At 37.6% G+C, this 16411-nt stretch overlaps 1 protein-coding gene and 1 long non-coding RNA gene across 3 annotated transcripts in view; one reads left to right on the top strand and one right to left on the bottom strand.

The window, feature by feature from the left end:
• The first annotated feature begins 2370 nt into the window (after positions 1 to 2370).
• The window catches only part of LOC111651208 (3',5'-cyclic-AMP phosphodiesterase 7B), a 28465-nt gene continuing 14424 nt past the window's right edge, over positions 2371 to 16411 (top strand). Inside the window, exons 1-3 of one of the 2 annotated variants that reach the window (XM_087172625.1) lie at positions 2371 to 3166; positions 3281 to 3403; positions 13851 to 13911. In XM_087172625.1, the coding sequence (XP_087028751.1) occupies positions 13905 to 13911 (7 nt within the window). In that variant the 5' untranslated portion in view covers positions 2371 to 3166; positions 3281 to 3403; positions 13851 to 13904. Of the gene's footprint in view, positions 3167 to 3280; positions 3404 to 10589; positions 10934 to 13850; positions 13912 to 16411 lie in introns of those variants that run through there. The other variant, XM_023401170.2, reaches the window with a different exon arrangement.
• LOC111651210 (uncharacterized) lies at positions 3991 to 6671 on the bottom strand. The gene is made up of 6 exons (XR_002760488.2): positions 6372 to 6671; positions 5579 to 5665; positions 5411 to 5445; positions 5244 to 5312; positions 4333 to 4420; positions 3991 to 4114 (listed from the first exon to the last, which is right to left on the bottom strand). It is a non-coding gene; the product is annotated as an uncharacterized LOC111651210 (long non-coding RNA).

Raw genomic sequence — 16411 nt, 5'->3', positions numbered from 1 at the left:
GGTTGAAAGGGACATTCAGAGACACTCCTTCACAGATGATCAGAAACTTGACTATGATAGAATCACACAGGGATATTTATAACCTAATGTTCTTATCAAGCAATCAATGCTTAAAACCAGAACTGATTAGTTGTCATGTAAAGGTTCTAATTAACAGATGATGTGATACAGAAAGGAAGTTGAGTGAAACTGAATAAAGTTGAATTTAAAATAATACAATTATTTGAATTGTTATAAAATGTTGTAATGAAAACCTTAGTCCCCTAAGCGGCACTATAAGACTCTTGCCTGGGCACCAAAATGTCCAGAAACAATGCAGGTCTGCAGTAGGAATCAGTGATCATGGGCTGTGAAGTTAGAAAACATGAACTGATGGATTAGCAGTTGGTTTTGATCTTTTCATGGGATGTGTTGAAAAAATGAAAGATATTGGTGATGCAGATGTTACACCACTCAGACTGCAACGGTATGGTGTAGAAAAAGTTCAGTCTTTTATTAATCACTGGCAACACATACAAGCTGTCGAGGCAGCATCGGGCACACACCTTTTTTTTCATAAACAAAAGAATTGAATATTACTAAATATCACTGAATGACATGTTAAACAAACTCTTCTAAGAATGCACTATAAGAAAACATTCCTTTCAGTTGCTACACAGACATTATCCTTACAGATGCAAAGGTTTCTGACTAGAAGTATTAGGAATTTGATATTTTTTTGTTGTCATTTGAAATGTAGTATAGTTTAGTGTAGACTTAAAGGATTAGTTGATTCAATGATTAGTTGATTGAAAAAATCTGCAACTATTTTAATAATCGAATAATTGCTTTCATTTTTCAAACGAAACTGTCAAATAGTCTCTGTTTCCAGCATCTGAAATTTAAGAGTAAATTTAAGTACGCCTTTACAATTTGTGACACTAAGGTACGCAAAAAGCCTGTTGAAAAAAAGAAGAAGAAGAAGAGTTCGACCAATCACAGCGCCGGATTCGTTTCCCGTGGCTGCACCGGCTGCACTCACCTACGAATTTGCTCATTGTGTAATGTAATTTCAGGTCACGTTAGCTAGAGTCCACAATTCGTTAACATCGTTTTGACCTCGGTGTACCCTAACTGTAACCCCTCTCACTCCGACTGGCTGCTGAGGACTGTTCTCTGAACTCCTTTGCAAAGGTAAACAGACTGGGGGAGATGTGCGAATTTGAGATTTTGAATTAAGTTAGCGTTAGCTTTGTGATGAATGTGTAAAGCTAGCTTGCTTGTTCATCAGTCAATTATATCAAGCTTGCTGTTGCAGGTGAGGCCCCTAGAAACTCTGCTATGTTTACTGTGTTTACTGCTAGTTGTGTCAGTAATTTAGCTGTACAATATCCCTGGGATGTGATAACTTAGATAAATATAACAATGTTTCTCTTTTTTGTGGTTAATTTTCAGGTCTCCAGAAATGATCCTGAAGGCCCCGTTCACCGAGGCCATCGACATGGAGTCGTCGAGCTGTGTCATGAAGGCAGTTCTTGGAACTTTGCTTTTCCCTTAGTCCACTGAAAATAACTTGGTAAGTAATTTATTATCACTGGACCCTGCTTGCTTTGTACACTGTCCCTAATAGATCTAGAACTGTTGCACCAGCCAGTCTCAGATCACAGGTCTTTGGCTTTATTTCTGTAGTTTCGTCCATCATTCCTACCAGTTGTTTTCTGCGTCCATCACAAACTTAACTATCCTATCAATACATAAAACTTTTTTGTCCTTATGATTTATAGTAAGTCTTGTCTACTGCTGTGCATGACATGCTGGAAAAAGTTATATAGTATATTTTATAGAAAGACTTTCATATAATTTCTTTCTATGAACCAAGATGTTGACAGTGACAGTTTCAAAATTCAATGGATTTAGATGAGGAGGACCAGACATGGGTTATTAAAATATGGGGGTGTGTTGAGCTTTTGAAAGGAATGCTTAAAATGGATCCAAGAGGCAGGATTACCCCCAGTGAAGTGAATTTGTGTGTTTCTTTGTATGTCCAAATATGACAATTGACTATCAGAACAATAGACAAAGAATTTAATTTAACTTCATCAAGCAATAATATTAACATTAATTAAAGTTACTGTAAGCACCATGTAAATCTGAAAAACGTATTATAATTTGTTCTTTGCCTATAAAAAGCACAGCGATGAAAGACCAAACAAGATTAGATTGATTAGATTAGAATAGAACTATTTAAAGGACCAGTGGGTAGGATTTAGTGACATCTAGTGGCGAGGTTGCAGATTGCAACCAACTGAATACCCCTCCACTGGTGTAATAATTACTAGTAAATAATAATTCCTATAAAATGCAGATACTTTGCCTTACTTTTGCAGTATTTATTGACAAAATATTTTCTCTCAGCTTTCTGATCCATCTTAAGTTGTTTAAGAAAATTTAGGTTTAGTAATATTTACAGCCCATAGCTTATAGGAATTAAGTGTCTCTTTTTGTAGTTTCTATCTGTCCAAGTACTATTAATGGTATTGAAATAAATGCATCAATTTACAATTTCACAGATTTCAGTAAGTGATTTAGAGTTAGTCACCAAATCACATGAAATTCACTAAAGTCCAGACACAAAAATGAGATGACAGCTATTGAGATCTGCAAAGCTAGCTACCTTTTAGAGGGAGCTGTTTAGCTGCTTTTATTTGTTCATCATGAACTGATTTAGCTGCATCATATTTAGTTATGTGGAATAAAAAACTAAATAACCAAAATGTCAGTTCATCAATATGGATAATAGATGTTTCATTTAAAGATAACTAGGGTAAAGTCAATAACTAAACTTAGCTAGCTAAAGCTAGTTGCAGCTTTTCTTACAAGTTTGCTTTCACTTGACTTTTTACGTCAGCTGTCTACTTATGGAAGCACAGTTTTGGCATTGAGAGAATAATGTTCCTTGGCTCAACTGTGTGTTGCAGTAGTTTATTAACTGTGTGTGTATTCTTTTGTTGTCTTTGTGCAACAGTTTGTACAGAAATCTCCTGGTTGAGATTTTAAACACTATCATCAGAAAATATCTCAGATTAGCTGACAAGCTGAACCAGTCCCAAAGATATTTGGATGAACACAACGGAGGAAACTCTTGAAGGCAGCAGCAGCACTAGGAGTTTTCTAAGAACATTAACAGGTATATAAACACATTTCTGACCCTGAAAAATACTAGTAAATGTTCCTGAAAGAGAAATCTTCGGAAACAGTTATTGTGCCTTTGATTAATTGTGGTTATGTCTTCATTCAATAGCTCTGATGAAATCTTCTGGTCAACGTTCCCTTCAGAAGATGTCCTGAATAACTCCACCCACCCAGACTGCTCTGTACAAATTTGGGTGACAGCAGAGGAGGAAGTGTTCACTAGCATCACCAGGTAGGCGACACACTTCTCACCATGTTTTTACCTTACTTTATTATCATCAACAAAGCCATCATGAAGCATATCTTCATGAGGCGCAATCACATGTATACATGGATAATGAAGGTGGGTTTTTCACTGACTCATTGTAACTGTTGGTTTTGATTGGTTCTACAGACACTCTGTATTGCATATATGTTTGAAACTGAGAGTAAGTGGTTTTAATGTCACAGCAGCCAATTGTGCCCATAATGAACAATGAGGAGCTGAGCTGAATAGAAAAATCAAATCAATCAAAAAAAGGAAAGAGCTGTGGAATGACTGTATTAGTAATCATAATTTTCCAATATATACATAGTTACTGGCTACATATCTATGGATGTATTCTGAATCCAAATGTAAACAAATAAGTCATTTTACCACTAAAATTTAAACAAATTATTATAATTTTTTTAATTTAATTAAATTTTTTCCAAGAATCAGACAAGCGGGGCAAAAAAAACAAATGTAACCGTCTGATTCAAGTTGAAGAGGTATTTTCTCTCGATGTGATGAAACTGCTCTTTGAAGGAGGAGGGTATGTAATAAGTTTTCAAAAGTCGTTTTGTTTTTGTTGTTTTTATTAGGGCACCTCAAGCATGTGTATGTACATGGTTAGGTGCATGAACATGGGTGCATTGGATGCCTGATGGCTGTAAATGCCTCCAGTGAACCCTCCTCAAGACTCTGTGAAATAAAACAGAAGTTCAGAATGACTTAATTGTGCAGTTTCCAAGAGAAGACAACAGTGATGAAGTCTGTGTAGGTTTTACAGTTTTGAGAAGAGAGATCTACATGTATTACACAGCCATCATTCAATCCTTGCATTCACAGTGGTAATTAATGGAAAATGACTTAAATGCATCATTAAACATCACCTTGTTATAGTTATAGTACTGCAATACCTCGCCAGACTGAAGTTTTTCTCACTCCTGCTGGTCTACCTCCATGGGAACTTCTTCATCAGTGGATATATCAGGTGGTGCCACATTGCTGCAGGAAGAACATATCTGCCTTTGATAAGTCATTCATGAACTGCTAAATTCTTTGGTTATGAGAGTTCAACACAGTAATGCTGTATTCATGTCAGACTGGACTGGACTATAATTACCAGTTTCTGACTTTGACATAGTGTCCACATCAGTTGTAATAACAGAAGGTTTCTCTTTCTAAGGGTTATTATTAAGCCTAAATGTAATGCATGAAGTTTTGTCAATGCACAATATTTTTTACCCTCACAAATCCATTCTGTGGTCATACAATCATTTTGCGTTGTCCAGTGTGGTGGATGTTTGCTCTTTTCTATTCCATATAACACAGATATGACACAAATGTCTTTGAATTTGCTCCTGCCCGCACACCTGCCTTCCTACCGCTCTTGAATGCGTGTTCACCTGATTAAACTGTGACCCTGATAATTGAACGGAAATTCCCTTAACTCAACTGCCTAAGTGCATGCAAAGGGACCTCATCTCTATTGTTTTGATCCTAAACCATGAGATCGAATTAATTAAATAAAATTGATAAACTAATTTGATAGAGTAATTCATTTATTTTTTAATTAAGTTAAATTTGAATAGGATAAAGATAGTAATGAATGACAATGGATAAAGAATTTACTTACGTTAGGGTCATGCTACATAATCAATAAAGTGACATGCTGTAAAAACATAGGCAAGGCATTGTGGCTTTAACTCGTTCTTTGGCCTTTTTTTTTTTTTTTTTTTTTTTTAAACTTTTGGATAAAAGCATCTGCTAAATCAGTAAATGTAGGTCTATCAACAAAATCAAAGTTTACATTTTATTTTATTTTTACCTGCCGTTTGAATCCCCAATGGTCTCTGGATCTGCTCCATGGTGAGCACATTGGAACTTTTCCACTGAACTACAGTAAAACAGTAACAGTAAAACTTAAAATAAGTAAGAAAGTCAGTTCACATATTGCATATCCAAAGTGTAGTGCACCGAATGAAAGAAGGAAACCTGTGAGGGCCTTGTCCATCACGGGAGGCACTCCCCTGTGTGGCATTGAGGCCAAGCAGCAAGTAAAAACAAACAATGAAAACTTAATAAAAATAGATTCATTGCAGAAAATCAGATTTGTAGTTCAGTTTTGAATGTGCATTTTAAAATATCTGGTAGTAACGTCACCTGATGGGAAAAAATGGGGTATGTTCCTTTATCCGTGACGATGACGCCACCAAATCCGTAAGGATTATCCACACATTCTATGGAAAGCTGTAATATCATCAGAAATGAACTGTGATTAAATGTTTCATGTAATGGCCCTGTTAAAATACCAAACGGTACCACTTTAACTGTACTTTAATGCTACATGCTAACAATGCTAATATCTCCAACAAAGGAACACACTTGCTCATACGTGCACACTCGATTGTGCTTCAGTCAATTCACTAAGTCAACCTACAAAGAAACTTCCTAAACAGCAGCACTTCCATATACTTTACCAAATACTTGGACAAGTATTTTCATTTCAGCCTAAAGTGTTTAAACTTACACAAATATTTTCATCTGTGGTCGCCATTTTTTTTTCTCTTTCCGTCAAACGTACTTGGCCGGAAATACGTGACACCAACGTAGTTTGATCGCACCACATTTATGTAATCCGTATTAATAAATGTTCAGCAATACTGAGCATTTCTAAGTAAAGTTATTCAAATAATTATATGAAACACTTTGCTTGGCTTAGGTTATTTCTGATAACTTGTTAAGCTATTTTTAAACTAAAACATAATTTATTGTTAAAATAACACTAAACGTGAAAAGTATGAAAGTACCTCTTTACCTCTATAAAAAAAAAAACTACCAAAACTAACTTTGAAGCTTTCTTACTAGACATTCCCTGTATGCTGATGACACATGATTTTCCCAAATTGAGTACAAACAATTGTTCATTCACCCCAAAACTCTAGAAAGATCATACCTTATTTCTTGAGGACCTTGTATAAAACGTGGATTATTTCGATTTTTCCTCTGGTCAGGTTAGTTCACGTTGGTCCAAATAGAACAGAACAGAAAGCAGATAAATCACATTCATCCTTGTTGGTTGAATTGCAGATTCATATGTTTTTTTTAGGTATCTAGATGTCTTCTCTCAATTATACCATCTGAGATCATTTCACTGCCCAAAAAGACGACAGCTTTGTCTATGATGAGGAACAAAAATGTAACTTCTGTATAGTCCCGTTTGCATACCACAGATGAGCAAGTAGGGCTGTTTCACTTTTCATATGAAACTTTGCATTGCACAGCCCAACGCCCACAAAACAGGACCGCTACGTTGAAGTCCCAGTTTTCACCGCTTTTGCAAGGTATAGCAACTTCATGCTTCACTGATGTGGTAGATAGTTGTCAACTGAATTGGGCGCTGGTCAGAAAAAAGCTAAAGGCTATAGTCTAACCATGATAAGTTTGAACATACACAAAAAATGCTTTCTACATGAAAACAATTATTGATTTATGTGATTTTTTTTTTTTTTTTTTTTAAAGCAATGTAATTAGTTTTATTTAGAAAAATGGGTCAACAACTCATTGAGTAAGGTATAACATTGTGTGTTAGTGTATATGTTTTACTGTATTTTGTAGTGTTGTTTTAATGTATATTAATAATTTATGTTATAAACATACAGCACCATCTGTCCCTATAGTGTCAAATACATAGTTGTTTACTTAAGGTAAGAATGGCAAACTGTTAATAAATGACAAATGCATAATGGTGCATGGAGTGCAGATGTGACGATGATCTCGGTGCAGAACTAACCTCTGTGGTTAACCTAATTCTAACTTGAGCTTAATTTACCTCACTATGTGTTGAATAGTGTCTATGCAAAGCTGACAGTGTGAGAAATGAGACATTTAAATTTATCACACTATTTACTCTTTTTTTTTTTACCAAAAGAAACTAGTGTCACTAATCATACATATATTTAGTTGGATGTATGGGTTTATTTAGAAAATTATAAGCCCACCGTGGCCCCTCTCAGCGTGTTATGGGCTCTCTGTGACCCCTTATTTAATTGATTCAAACTTTCTCTCACAAGGTTTAGCAAAGGATCAGTCTTAAAAGCATCCATATTTGAAGTTAAAAAGATCCTATAAAATTGTATTGCTACAGCTTTTCTTTGAATTCCTACATAACAGGATCTATAATACGACATAAAATCATCAGCAGAATGTTTTTGCAGGCTGCTGTTACCACATCCTGTTGCAGTAAAGAAAAGAACAGAGAAATGTAGCATAGACATCCTGCTAAATGCTTGCATCGTCTATCCTTTGTAGAATGAGGATAAAAAGAGAATGAAATAAAGCACAATCTACTTTAAGAACTCTACTTTATTATCCATCCACTACTGCTGCTGTAGTGCAACATGCAGTATGTGCTGTACGCCACCAGGTGTAAGCATTGCCTTTAAGATAAACGTTTTCATATTATTTCAATTGGCTGAATTTTGTCTGAGTCCATTTTACAAATGAAAACTTTTAGTAATTCTTTCAGCCAAAGTACCCTATTCTTAATGTTTTTTAATTCTGAAATGCTGACCAGTGTAGGTGTGGGCAGTTTTTTGTTCCTCATGGTTACCACATGTTTCGTTTTTTAATATTTGCAAACTCAGCATATAGTGGTTTATTTTTTACACACAATGCAAAAATGATATAAATAAAAGGAAGTAATCACATGCTGTTTGCTTTCCAAATGCTCATTAAAGTCCAATAAAAGCATCAGTGTGTTCATAGTGTGCATCATGTTTAAACCAACCCGTAATTCAGTGCATTAAAGTTTGCTGCAGTGTTGCTGTTGAGTCTCCCTGAATTTTATTTTCATCAGATTCTGCAAAGGTACAAACATGTAAACTATATGGATATCTTTTTTCAGTCAGCCACCTCCAGTGTAAGTGGACTGACAGCATGCACACACACAAGCTGGATGGTGACATTAGGTGTATTTGTTGTGAGCAGCATGACACACTAATCTCACAGCACTAATCAGGGATTACACTGTACACTGAGGTCAAAAGGTCTCGGGGAAAACACACATGCTGCACATATATGGGGTTAAATCCATTTTGTTACACAAACAGAAATGTTTTCAGATTTGTGTCTTCTCCGAGACTGATGAGACAAAGTTTTCTACATCTAATTGAATGCATTTTGCTATGCTCATGTTGCATTAGCAGAAATGTTATGGAACAGTTATGAGGTGCATCTATATCTTCACAGAACAATATAGACAGAAAGACAAACAAACGCACATAAATATGATCTCTCTTTCTTCTTATCTGCAAATGGTCTAAATGAGAATGATCAATTGCATTTTCTGGGGACAAAACTGATGACATCTGCCTCCCAAAGATTTGCAACACTTGAACGCTCCCTTTGAAATTACCTGAAGAAGATTGAAGTAGGGCTCAAACACTGGACTTTTTGTACTATAAAATAAAAATCAAAGGGAGAGTTTAACATTGTTGTGAGTGATTTGGATGCAGGAATCACAGATTTTCGTATGCAGCATCTCATGCAAAGACGAATGTGTATGTGTTTTGCACAGTGGCTACTTGGACCGCCTCAAGGTATTAATAATTCACAATCGTTTCCTAACCATAATTGAGTGTTTATTATTGTAACCATCATGACAAAGTTCCCCTAACCTTTATTGAGGTAGTCATTTTAACTCAAACTCTGATGTTTCCCTAAACCTGACTAATTTGGTTTAGCATAACATTAGTCATAATGTATTTTTCTTGTAATGCATTATACAAAATAAAGTGCATAATCAAGTTACCATCAATGAATGACATATTACTAACTAATGCGTATACTCACTGAGTACTTCATTAGGAACACCAACAACCGTCTCAAAACAGCCTCAATTTTTCCTTTGCAAGGATTCCACAAGATGTTGGAAATTTTCATTTGAGATTCTGCTCCACGCTGACATGATTGCATCAAATCATCTCTGCAGGTTAGTCAGCTGTCAGCCAATCTGTTCTACCACATCCCAAAGGAGTTCAGTAGGATTCAGATCTGGTGACTGGCGTGGTCACTGAAATACACTAAACTCACTGTCATGTTCATGAAACCAGTGTGAGACGACTTGCTCTGTGACATGGAGGGTTATGATGCTGAAGTAGCCATTTGAAGATGGTCAGCATCAATACCCAGATAGGTTGTGGCATTCAAACCATGATTGATTAGTATTAAGGGGCATAAAGTGTGTCAAGAAAACATGGCTCTACAACCTCCAGCAGTCTGGACTGTTGACTTGAGGCAGGTTGGCTCCATGGATTTATGCTGTTGATGCCAAATTCTGACCATCTGCTGCCTCAGCAGAAATCCAGATTGATCAGACCAGGCTATGTTTTTCCAGTCTTCATCAGTCCAGTGTTGGTGAGCCTGTGTCTACTGCAGCCTCAGATTTCTGTCCTTGACTGACAGGAGTGGAACCTGACGTGGTCTTTGGCTGTTAGCTCATCCAGCTCAAGGTCGCATGTGTTGTGGATTCTGAGATGCTGCTCTGCTGACAGTTGTAAAGAGTGGTTATCTGAGTTACTGTAGCCTTTCTGTCAGCTCCAACCAGTCTGTCCATTCCCCTCTGACCTCTCATCAAAGCGTTTTTGATTTGATTTTTGTCTCCATAGCTGCTGCTCTCTGGCTCTTTTTTGTTTTTTGCATCATTATGAGTCAAACTCTAGAGACTGTTGGGTGTGAAAATCCCAGGAGATCAGCAGTTTCAGAAATAGTCAAATCAGTCTGGTACCAACAGTCATGCCACAGTCAAAGTCAGTGAGATCACATTTTTTGTTCATTCTGATGTTTGATGTGAACATTGACTGAACCCCCTGACCACATGAATGATTTTATGCATTGCACATGCTGCCACATGATTAGCTGAATAATTAATTTAGCGAATAAACAGGTGTGCAAGTTTTTCTAACACAGAGAATCTGAGAAATGTGGCGGTTAAACTATCTCCTTCATTCTCTGTCTTATAGTAAAATATTCACAATTAAAATAGTATTCAATTGAGGGCAACCAATTATACTCAAATCAGTGACTTTATCCAGCGCTGGTCTATTCCCCACATGTCCCGCCTCTGTGATGCTCCAACCAGCCCCTCCCCTCTGCTCTCTCTGCGGCTCACAACCAAGTCATACACAGCACGCGGAAAGGGGCGGCGGGGGAAACGGAAACTTCACCTTGCCTTTTAAAAAGCGACGATGTCCATACAGGGCGAGTAAGGTCAGACACAACCACGGGAGGAGGATGAAATTGTTTTTTTTGTTTTTTTTGTTAGTTTGTTAAAAAAAAAAAAAAAGCAAACAAACAGGTGTCAGCCAGCCAGGGCACAGTCACCTTTCATCTCGCCGTATGAGGTTCTGTCCTGCGCTTCCCTTGATATGAAAACACTCAGCACGCGCCAGGCTCCGTCGCATTCACTCGCTGTCCATGAGCAGCCACGATGGTTAAATGTCCTGTTTAATGGTCGAGGTATGTAGATTTTGACTTAACAGCAGTATGTGCTGCGTGCCTCCTCCATACACTCACTCTCACACACACACACACACACACACACACACACACACAGGACTGGTATGACCCAACGAAAAACCTGTGTTACATTCCTATAGTGTTACTGTTAGAACCTATGAAATGTCTTTAGTGCTCATTAGAGCGTTAGACCATATTATAGTCTGTTTTGTGTATGCTAGCGTTTTTATAATACTCCTATATGAGTGTTGGTTCTCACAAGGGATACATTATTTGGATTCTAGGTAGAGAGTTAATGGTGACCTTGGGGTCTCATGGTAAGGGAATAGTTTGTTTGGTCCAGACCTCTCCTCTTCATGTATATTCCATGAGCTGCAGTATTAGCTACAGTAGGCCTCGTGTATTATTGCATTGTGTCACGTCAGTGTATTGACAGCTTTACAGCAGTCAACCGGCAGCCTGGACACTGCAGACCACATGGAGACAGGGGGCAGGTGTGCAGCAGAGGGAGCTATGATAACCTACATTATAAGGCAGGTTTGCTGTTGGTGTTTGGTTTCATGTGAAAGTGTATATGTTAGAAACATACATAGGAAGTTGATATTGTCGTGATGTTGGTTGTGAAAACAAGGGGACTTTATTATTTTACAGTTATGGTACATGAGTGGATTTCCAATGTAAACAAATTTGCCTATTTGACCATGAAACTTCATTCATCAGTTTAGAAACAGTAGTTTGTAAGAAGCATCTTAACTCTGTCCATGTTCAAGTGTTTTACGGAGCTTTCAGTGAAAGAGTTCATTCTTGAACTTGGAAACTGTTTGACAAAAAAGATTAAGTCTACCAACTACCTTTTTGCCAGAGCTGGCTAAGATATATCATGGTTTTCCTTAGCGCATGGAGTTTGCTTTATTGTCATTGACACCAGTCAGTTTTCATCACTTGCATATTGTATATCATATGCACTGTTTAATATTTTTAAGCACTTATTGTATGTTTATTGCTGGATAACTTGTTTCCCTACTTCTTTTGTTGTTTTGTTCCCTTCCTGTTTCTCTGTCCCTTACTATTAAAATTGTATGTAATATATTTTTATTTATTTTCTGAACAGTATTTTAAGCTCCTTATATGCACTTAATGTATTTTTGTGTGTGTAAATACTTTCATATTATTATGTAGAACATAGACATCACATCAAGCATGTGTAACAGAAGTACACCACTATGCAGAAGTTGGGCGTACATAGTGTTTATTTTTGTGTAACACACATTTTCTCTTATGTGTGATTAAAGTGCATTACTGCAGTTGATACTTGCACAGCAGCATTTTATATGTGAAATATTGTATCTCTGAAACTTTTAAAACTGTTTCCAAATCCATTTTTCCCCATCCCTGGTAAACATAAAAGGGTCAGTGAATAGACCTGCTCAAGTTAAACAATTAGGCAGCAGTTAGCCATAAACAAACAGATACAGAGACTTGACTGGAGAGTTGTTCAGACAAGGTGAATAATGAGCAAAGAGCTACAGATCATGGAAAACAAATGACGAGGGCATCCTGTAAACATGCGATAACCATGTGGGTAGGATGAGTGATCAGCCTTTGCCTCTAGTTTGACTCCATCCACCCGTTTCCTGCACGCCAGTAAACAGCAGTGAGCTAATTTAGATATAAATCCTCCTACTCAAGGTACTTGTTTATGACTATTTTCCTCCAGAGGTGTAACGCTGAACACTATGTAAAAACAGATAACAGATGATTTGTTATGTGTCTAGCAGGTCAGCTAGGGTACCTGGTTTCTATCAAATATGTGCGTGTGTGTCTTGTTCTCTAAACCAACATTGCTTGGTGCACTCAGTCAACTCAAACTCATGTCCACTATGCACACAGATGTTAAGCCATTATAACTATTATAGCCATTACTAGCTATTATAAATAGATTACCTTAATTGGGAAATGTACCGAGCTCAGTCTGCCTGAACTGCACCACAGTACTTTGGATTGTAATTAGGCTTCAGACCTGAGCTCAGGTCAGGGTATGGTGGCAGGTTGCAACACAACTAATGTACTTTATCAATTTTAGCTCATCAGACAGAGATGGGTAAGGTATTGTTGGTGCTGATTCAAAAGCTGGGCAGAGCGGATGATGGAAAATATTTGTCTGTCAAGACTCATATTACTTTGCAGGGGGTTGGAGTGAGGCAACAGAAGTCTTGATCATTAAGGATTCACACATTGAGGTTTGACATTAATCAGAGGTGAAACAATTAGTCAGTTGATCTATTAGCCGGTCTTTGGGAAATTAATCAGCAACTCTTTTGATAATCCAGTAATAATTTAGTTAACTGAACATTTTTTGGTTTTGAACTGTTTGTCGAACAATGAAACAAACAATTTTGATGTGCTACCTTGGTCTCTGAGAAGTTGTGGTTATTTTCGCTAATTTTGAATGGTAATGGTGAATGTCTCACTATTGAGAGGCTTTTAATGGGTCAGGTTATGATAGAAAAAATATATTGAGTTTATCTAATGAACATTTCTCTCAACCAATCCACCACAATATGTCTGCCTTATCAGTTTTTCTAAGAAAGGACTACAAAAATATTTGAGTTGAACTAGATACAAACACACATTTGATAGAAAATGACTAAAAAAAGATGACTTAAGGCCTATGACCATGAGGACCAACCATGTGGAAGCATGTGATTAATGTGCAAATTGTTGCCAGTTTATGCCCGTTTGCTTCCTGACCCACTTTTTCAGTGTTGTTGTCCAACATGCAGACATGCTGCTATCGGTGCAGTGTGTATTTTTGGGTGTCGTAATATTAATCTCTCTCTCTCTCTCTCTCTCTCTCTCTCTCTCTCTCTCTCTCTCTCTCTCTCTCTCTCTCTCTCTCTCTCTCTCTCTGCCACAGAGGTGCGGTGCTGTCACATTTAAAAGGTCGGAGCAGAATGCCATACACGTTCGCATGCTGGGTAAGAGCGCTAACTGACCTGAATACCTCTGTGCTGAAGATTTGTTAATAGGTGTAGTCAGCTGCAATTTGGTGGTGGAGAATGTTTCCAAATACTTGGTATCCCTGCTTCAGGCCTTCCCTGGTTTAATCTCTATGTCAAACAGAGAAGCATTTTCCTACTATCTCTGTATACACACTGCACTGTCTAGTTGAGTGGCTTTTGTTCAACACTGTCGGTTTCACACTGTTAAAAGTCATGAGTCCACCTTGCTGAGAAACCTCTAAATGTTCTAACAATGTTAAATTTTTCCCAGTCCTGTTTTTTGAAACATTGTCTGCACTGGAGACAGTAAAAAGTAGCTGTTTATCATAACTACAGTCTGAGACCTTGATGATTCAGACCTTGAAATGTAGCCAAAGCTGGTTGTTTTCCAAATGAATGTCAAACTTTTGTTTAAAAAAAAAAAAGGAGAGTGAAAGTGTGAAGCAACCTTAAACACATGAAAGAAAAGGTAAGGCAGACATGTAAATTACACACGCGTCCACAAACTTTCACATGCACAAAGACAAACAAGCAGAAACGTAGATACTAACACAAATACAAACAATTGCCACTGTTTTCTCTAGACAGACCATTTCATTCGCTGGCTGACCTACTTCTCTACAGCGACCTGCCAGAAAACGTGACCAGTGGCATCATTAAAAGAATCAAAATAAGAGTGTTACTCACAAGCACACATACAACTCAGAGAGCAGAGACTGCGTGGTATCTCAGTCGTACTGGATACTGTGCATCGTGTATGTGTGTGTCTGTGTCTGAGAGGGACTGAGCGATCATTTGGAGCCAGCAGTCCACAGCCTGACCAAGTTTACTCATCAAGACCCCCACCGACCTCATCGACCCTCTTATATCTTTCTCTCATTCTGTGACATCGCCGCTGTTTTGTCTGTCACATGCTTCTTTTTACATATTCAGACAATTATGAATCTTTGCTCTGTTTGTTTGCTGCTATTATGCTTTTGCAGCTTTATTCACTTTTTCATCTGTTAAAGTCAGATATGATTCAGTCCTTGGAGGATGCGACCGACCACTGTCAGTCTCCACAGATCAATTTTTTTTCAAGTGCCAACAACGAGGACAGCTATCTGTCTTTTGCCGCTGTTGCACTTACTCATAGTGATGATGATAAAGGCTCTTTTAAATGCTTTATGATTGGGGCTGGTGAGACTTATGATTTGGCACCATGATTGAACATACCAAGATGAGTCTGTTATAGCCCGAGATAAACATCATACAGTGCTTGGTGTTTCGAGATTTGAATAATTTTGCCTTGTGATCATGTCATTCTCTTAAAACGCGTCAGATTTTTATGATGAGAGGAGGCAGAACAGAGTCATGTAGCAGGGGAGGAAAAATGGTTCGATTGCAGAGCCACATACTAAACTAGATACCTCACCTAACCCTACCAGGGTAAGGTGAGGTATCTGGTTTTAAGTTTCAGTAGTCTTCAGACATGTTCCTGACCTAAAGGAAGAAACTGGGGAAGAACTTGACTGTTTCTGTTCAACTAGTCTGAAGACATCAGGTTCTTGTTGTTGATTATAGAGTTTACTTGATGAGTACAAAATAAGAGACATGCTTTGTTCCTCATGATGTCACTACACCCTAGAAGAACATAAAAATTTTACACTAAATACCAACTGCTCATGACAGCGACAACAAAACAGCTATACTTTGAGTACATAGTCATGGTGCATTTTCAACCATCTGTACATTGTCTCACTAACTGAGACTGTGGGAAACTGAGAAGCAGTGTCTTTTATCGTAATGCTCTTTGCCTCGTGATTTCTTGCAATCTACTTCTTGCGTCTGATTTGTGACATTCAAGGCTATGTGCCTTGTCTGCCTGTGTGTGTGTGTGTGTGTGTTTGTCTGTGTGTGTTACAGTACTTTTGTCAGCATGTGACTGTTTCTCAAGGGAACATTTCAGTGGAAAATGAAATGGTTTTAGCTCTGCATCTTCCATGATCACACAAAGATCTACTTACATTCACTTAATTGTAGTGTCATAATTAAAGTGTGGTTTTCAGCAGCCACAGGGAACCCTTCAGGTGTTTGTTCTATTTAAGGGTGACATAGATAGATAGAGAGCGGTTTCAGGCCCGAAAGGAGGTTCAGTTCTGCACAGTTCATCTGAGTTAAAACTGCTTCAGTTCAGACCATTACAATCATTTTGCAGAGCACAAATAGTAGATAAGTGTAAGTAAGATTTTAGATGTTGGAACTGATAGACAGTGAGACTCTGATTACTTTAGGTAAGTTATGGATAGAGTTGGTGTTTGCCTTAGTCATTATGAATTTTCACCTTGACGTTTCTTTGAACGTCTTCCAAGAATTTAATGTTTCGAACAAATCCTGTTCTATTGCTTCTGTCTTCTGAAATCCTGCTTGTGTTCAAGCCTAAGGCTGGTTAGTCACCTGAACAAGTTACAAATAAATCAAACAAACCCGCACAAGC

Source organism: Seriola lalandi, unplaced genomic scaffold (assembly GCF_002814215.2).
Source record: "Seriola lalandi dorsalis isolate HSWRI2012SDOR001 ecotype SW California unplaced genomic scaffold, Sedor1 jcf7180002053531, whole genome shotgun sequence".
Classification (NCBI taxonomy): domain Eukaryota; kingdom Metazoa; phylum Chordata; class Actinopteri; order Carangiformes; family Carangidae; genus Seriola; species Seriola lalandi.
This window is presented reverse-complemented; position numbering and strand designations above follow the sequence as displayed.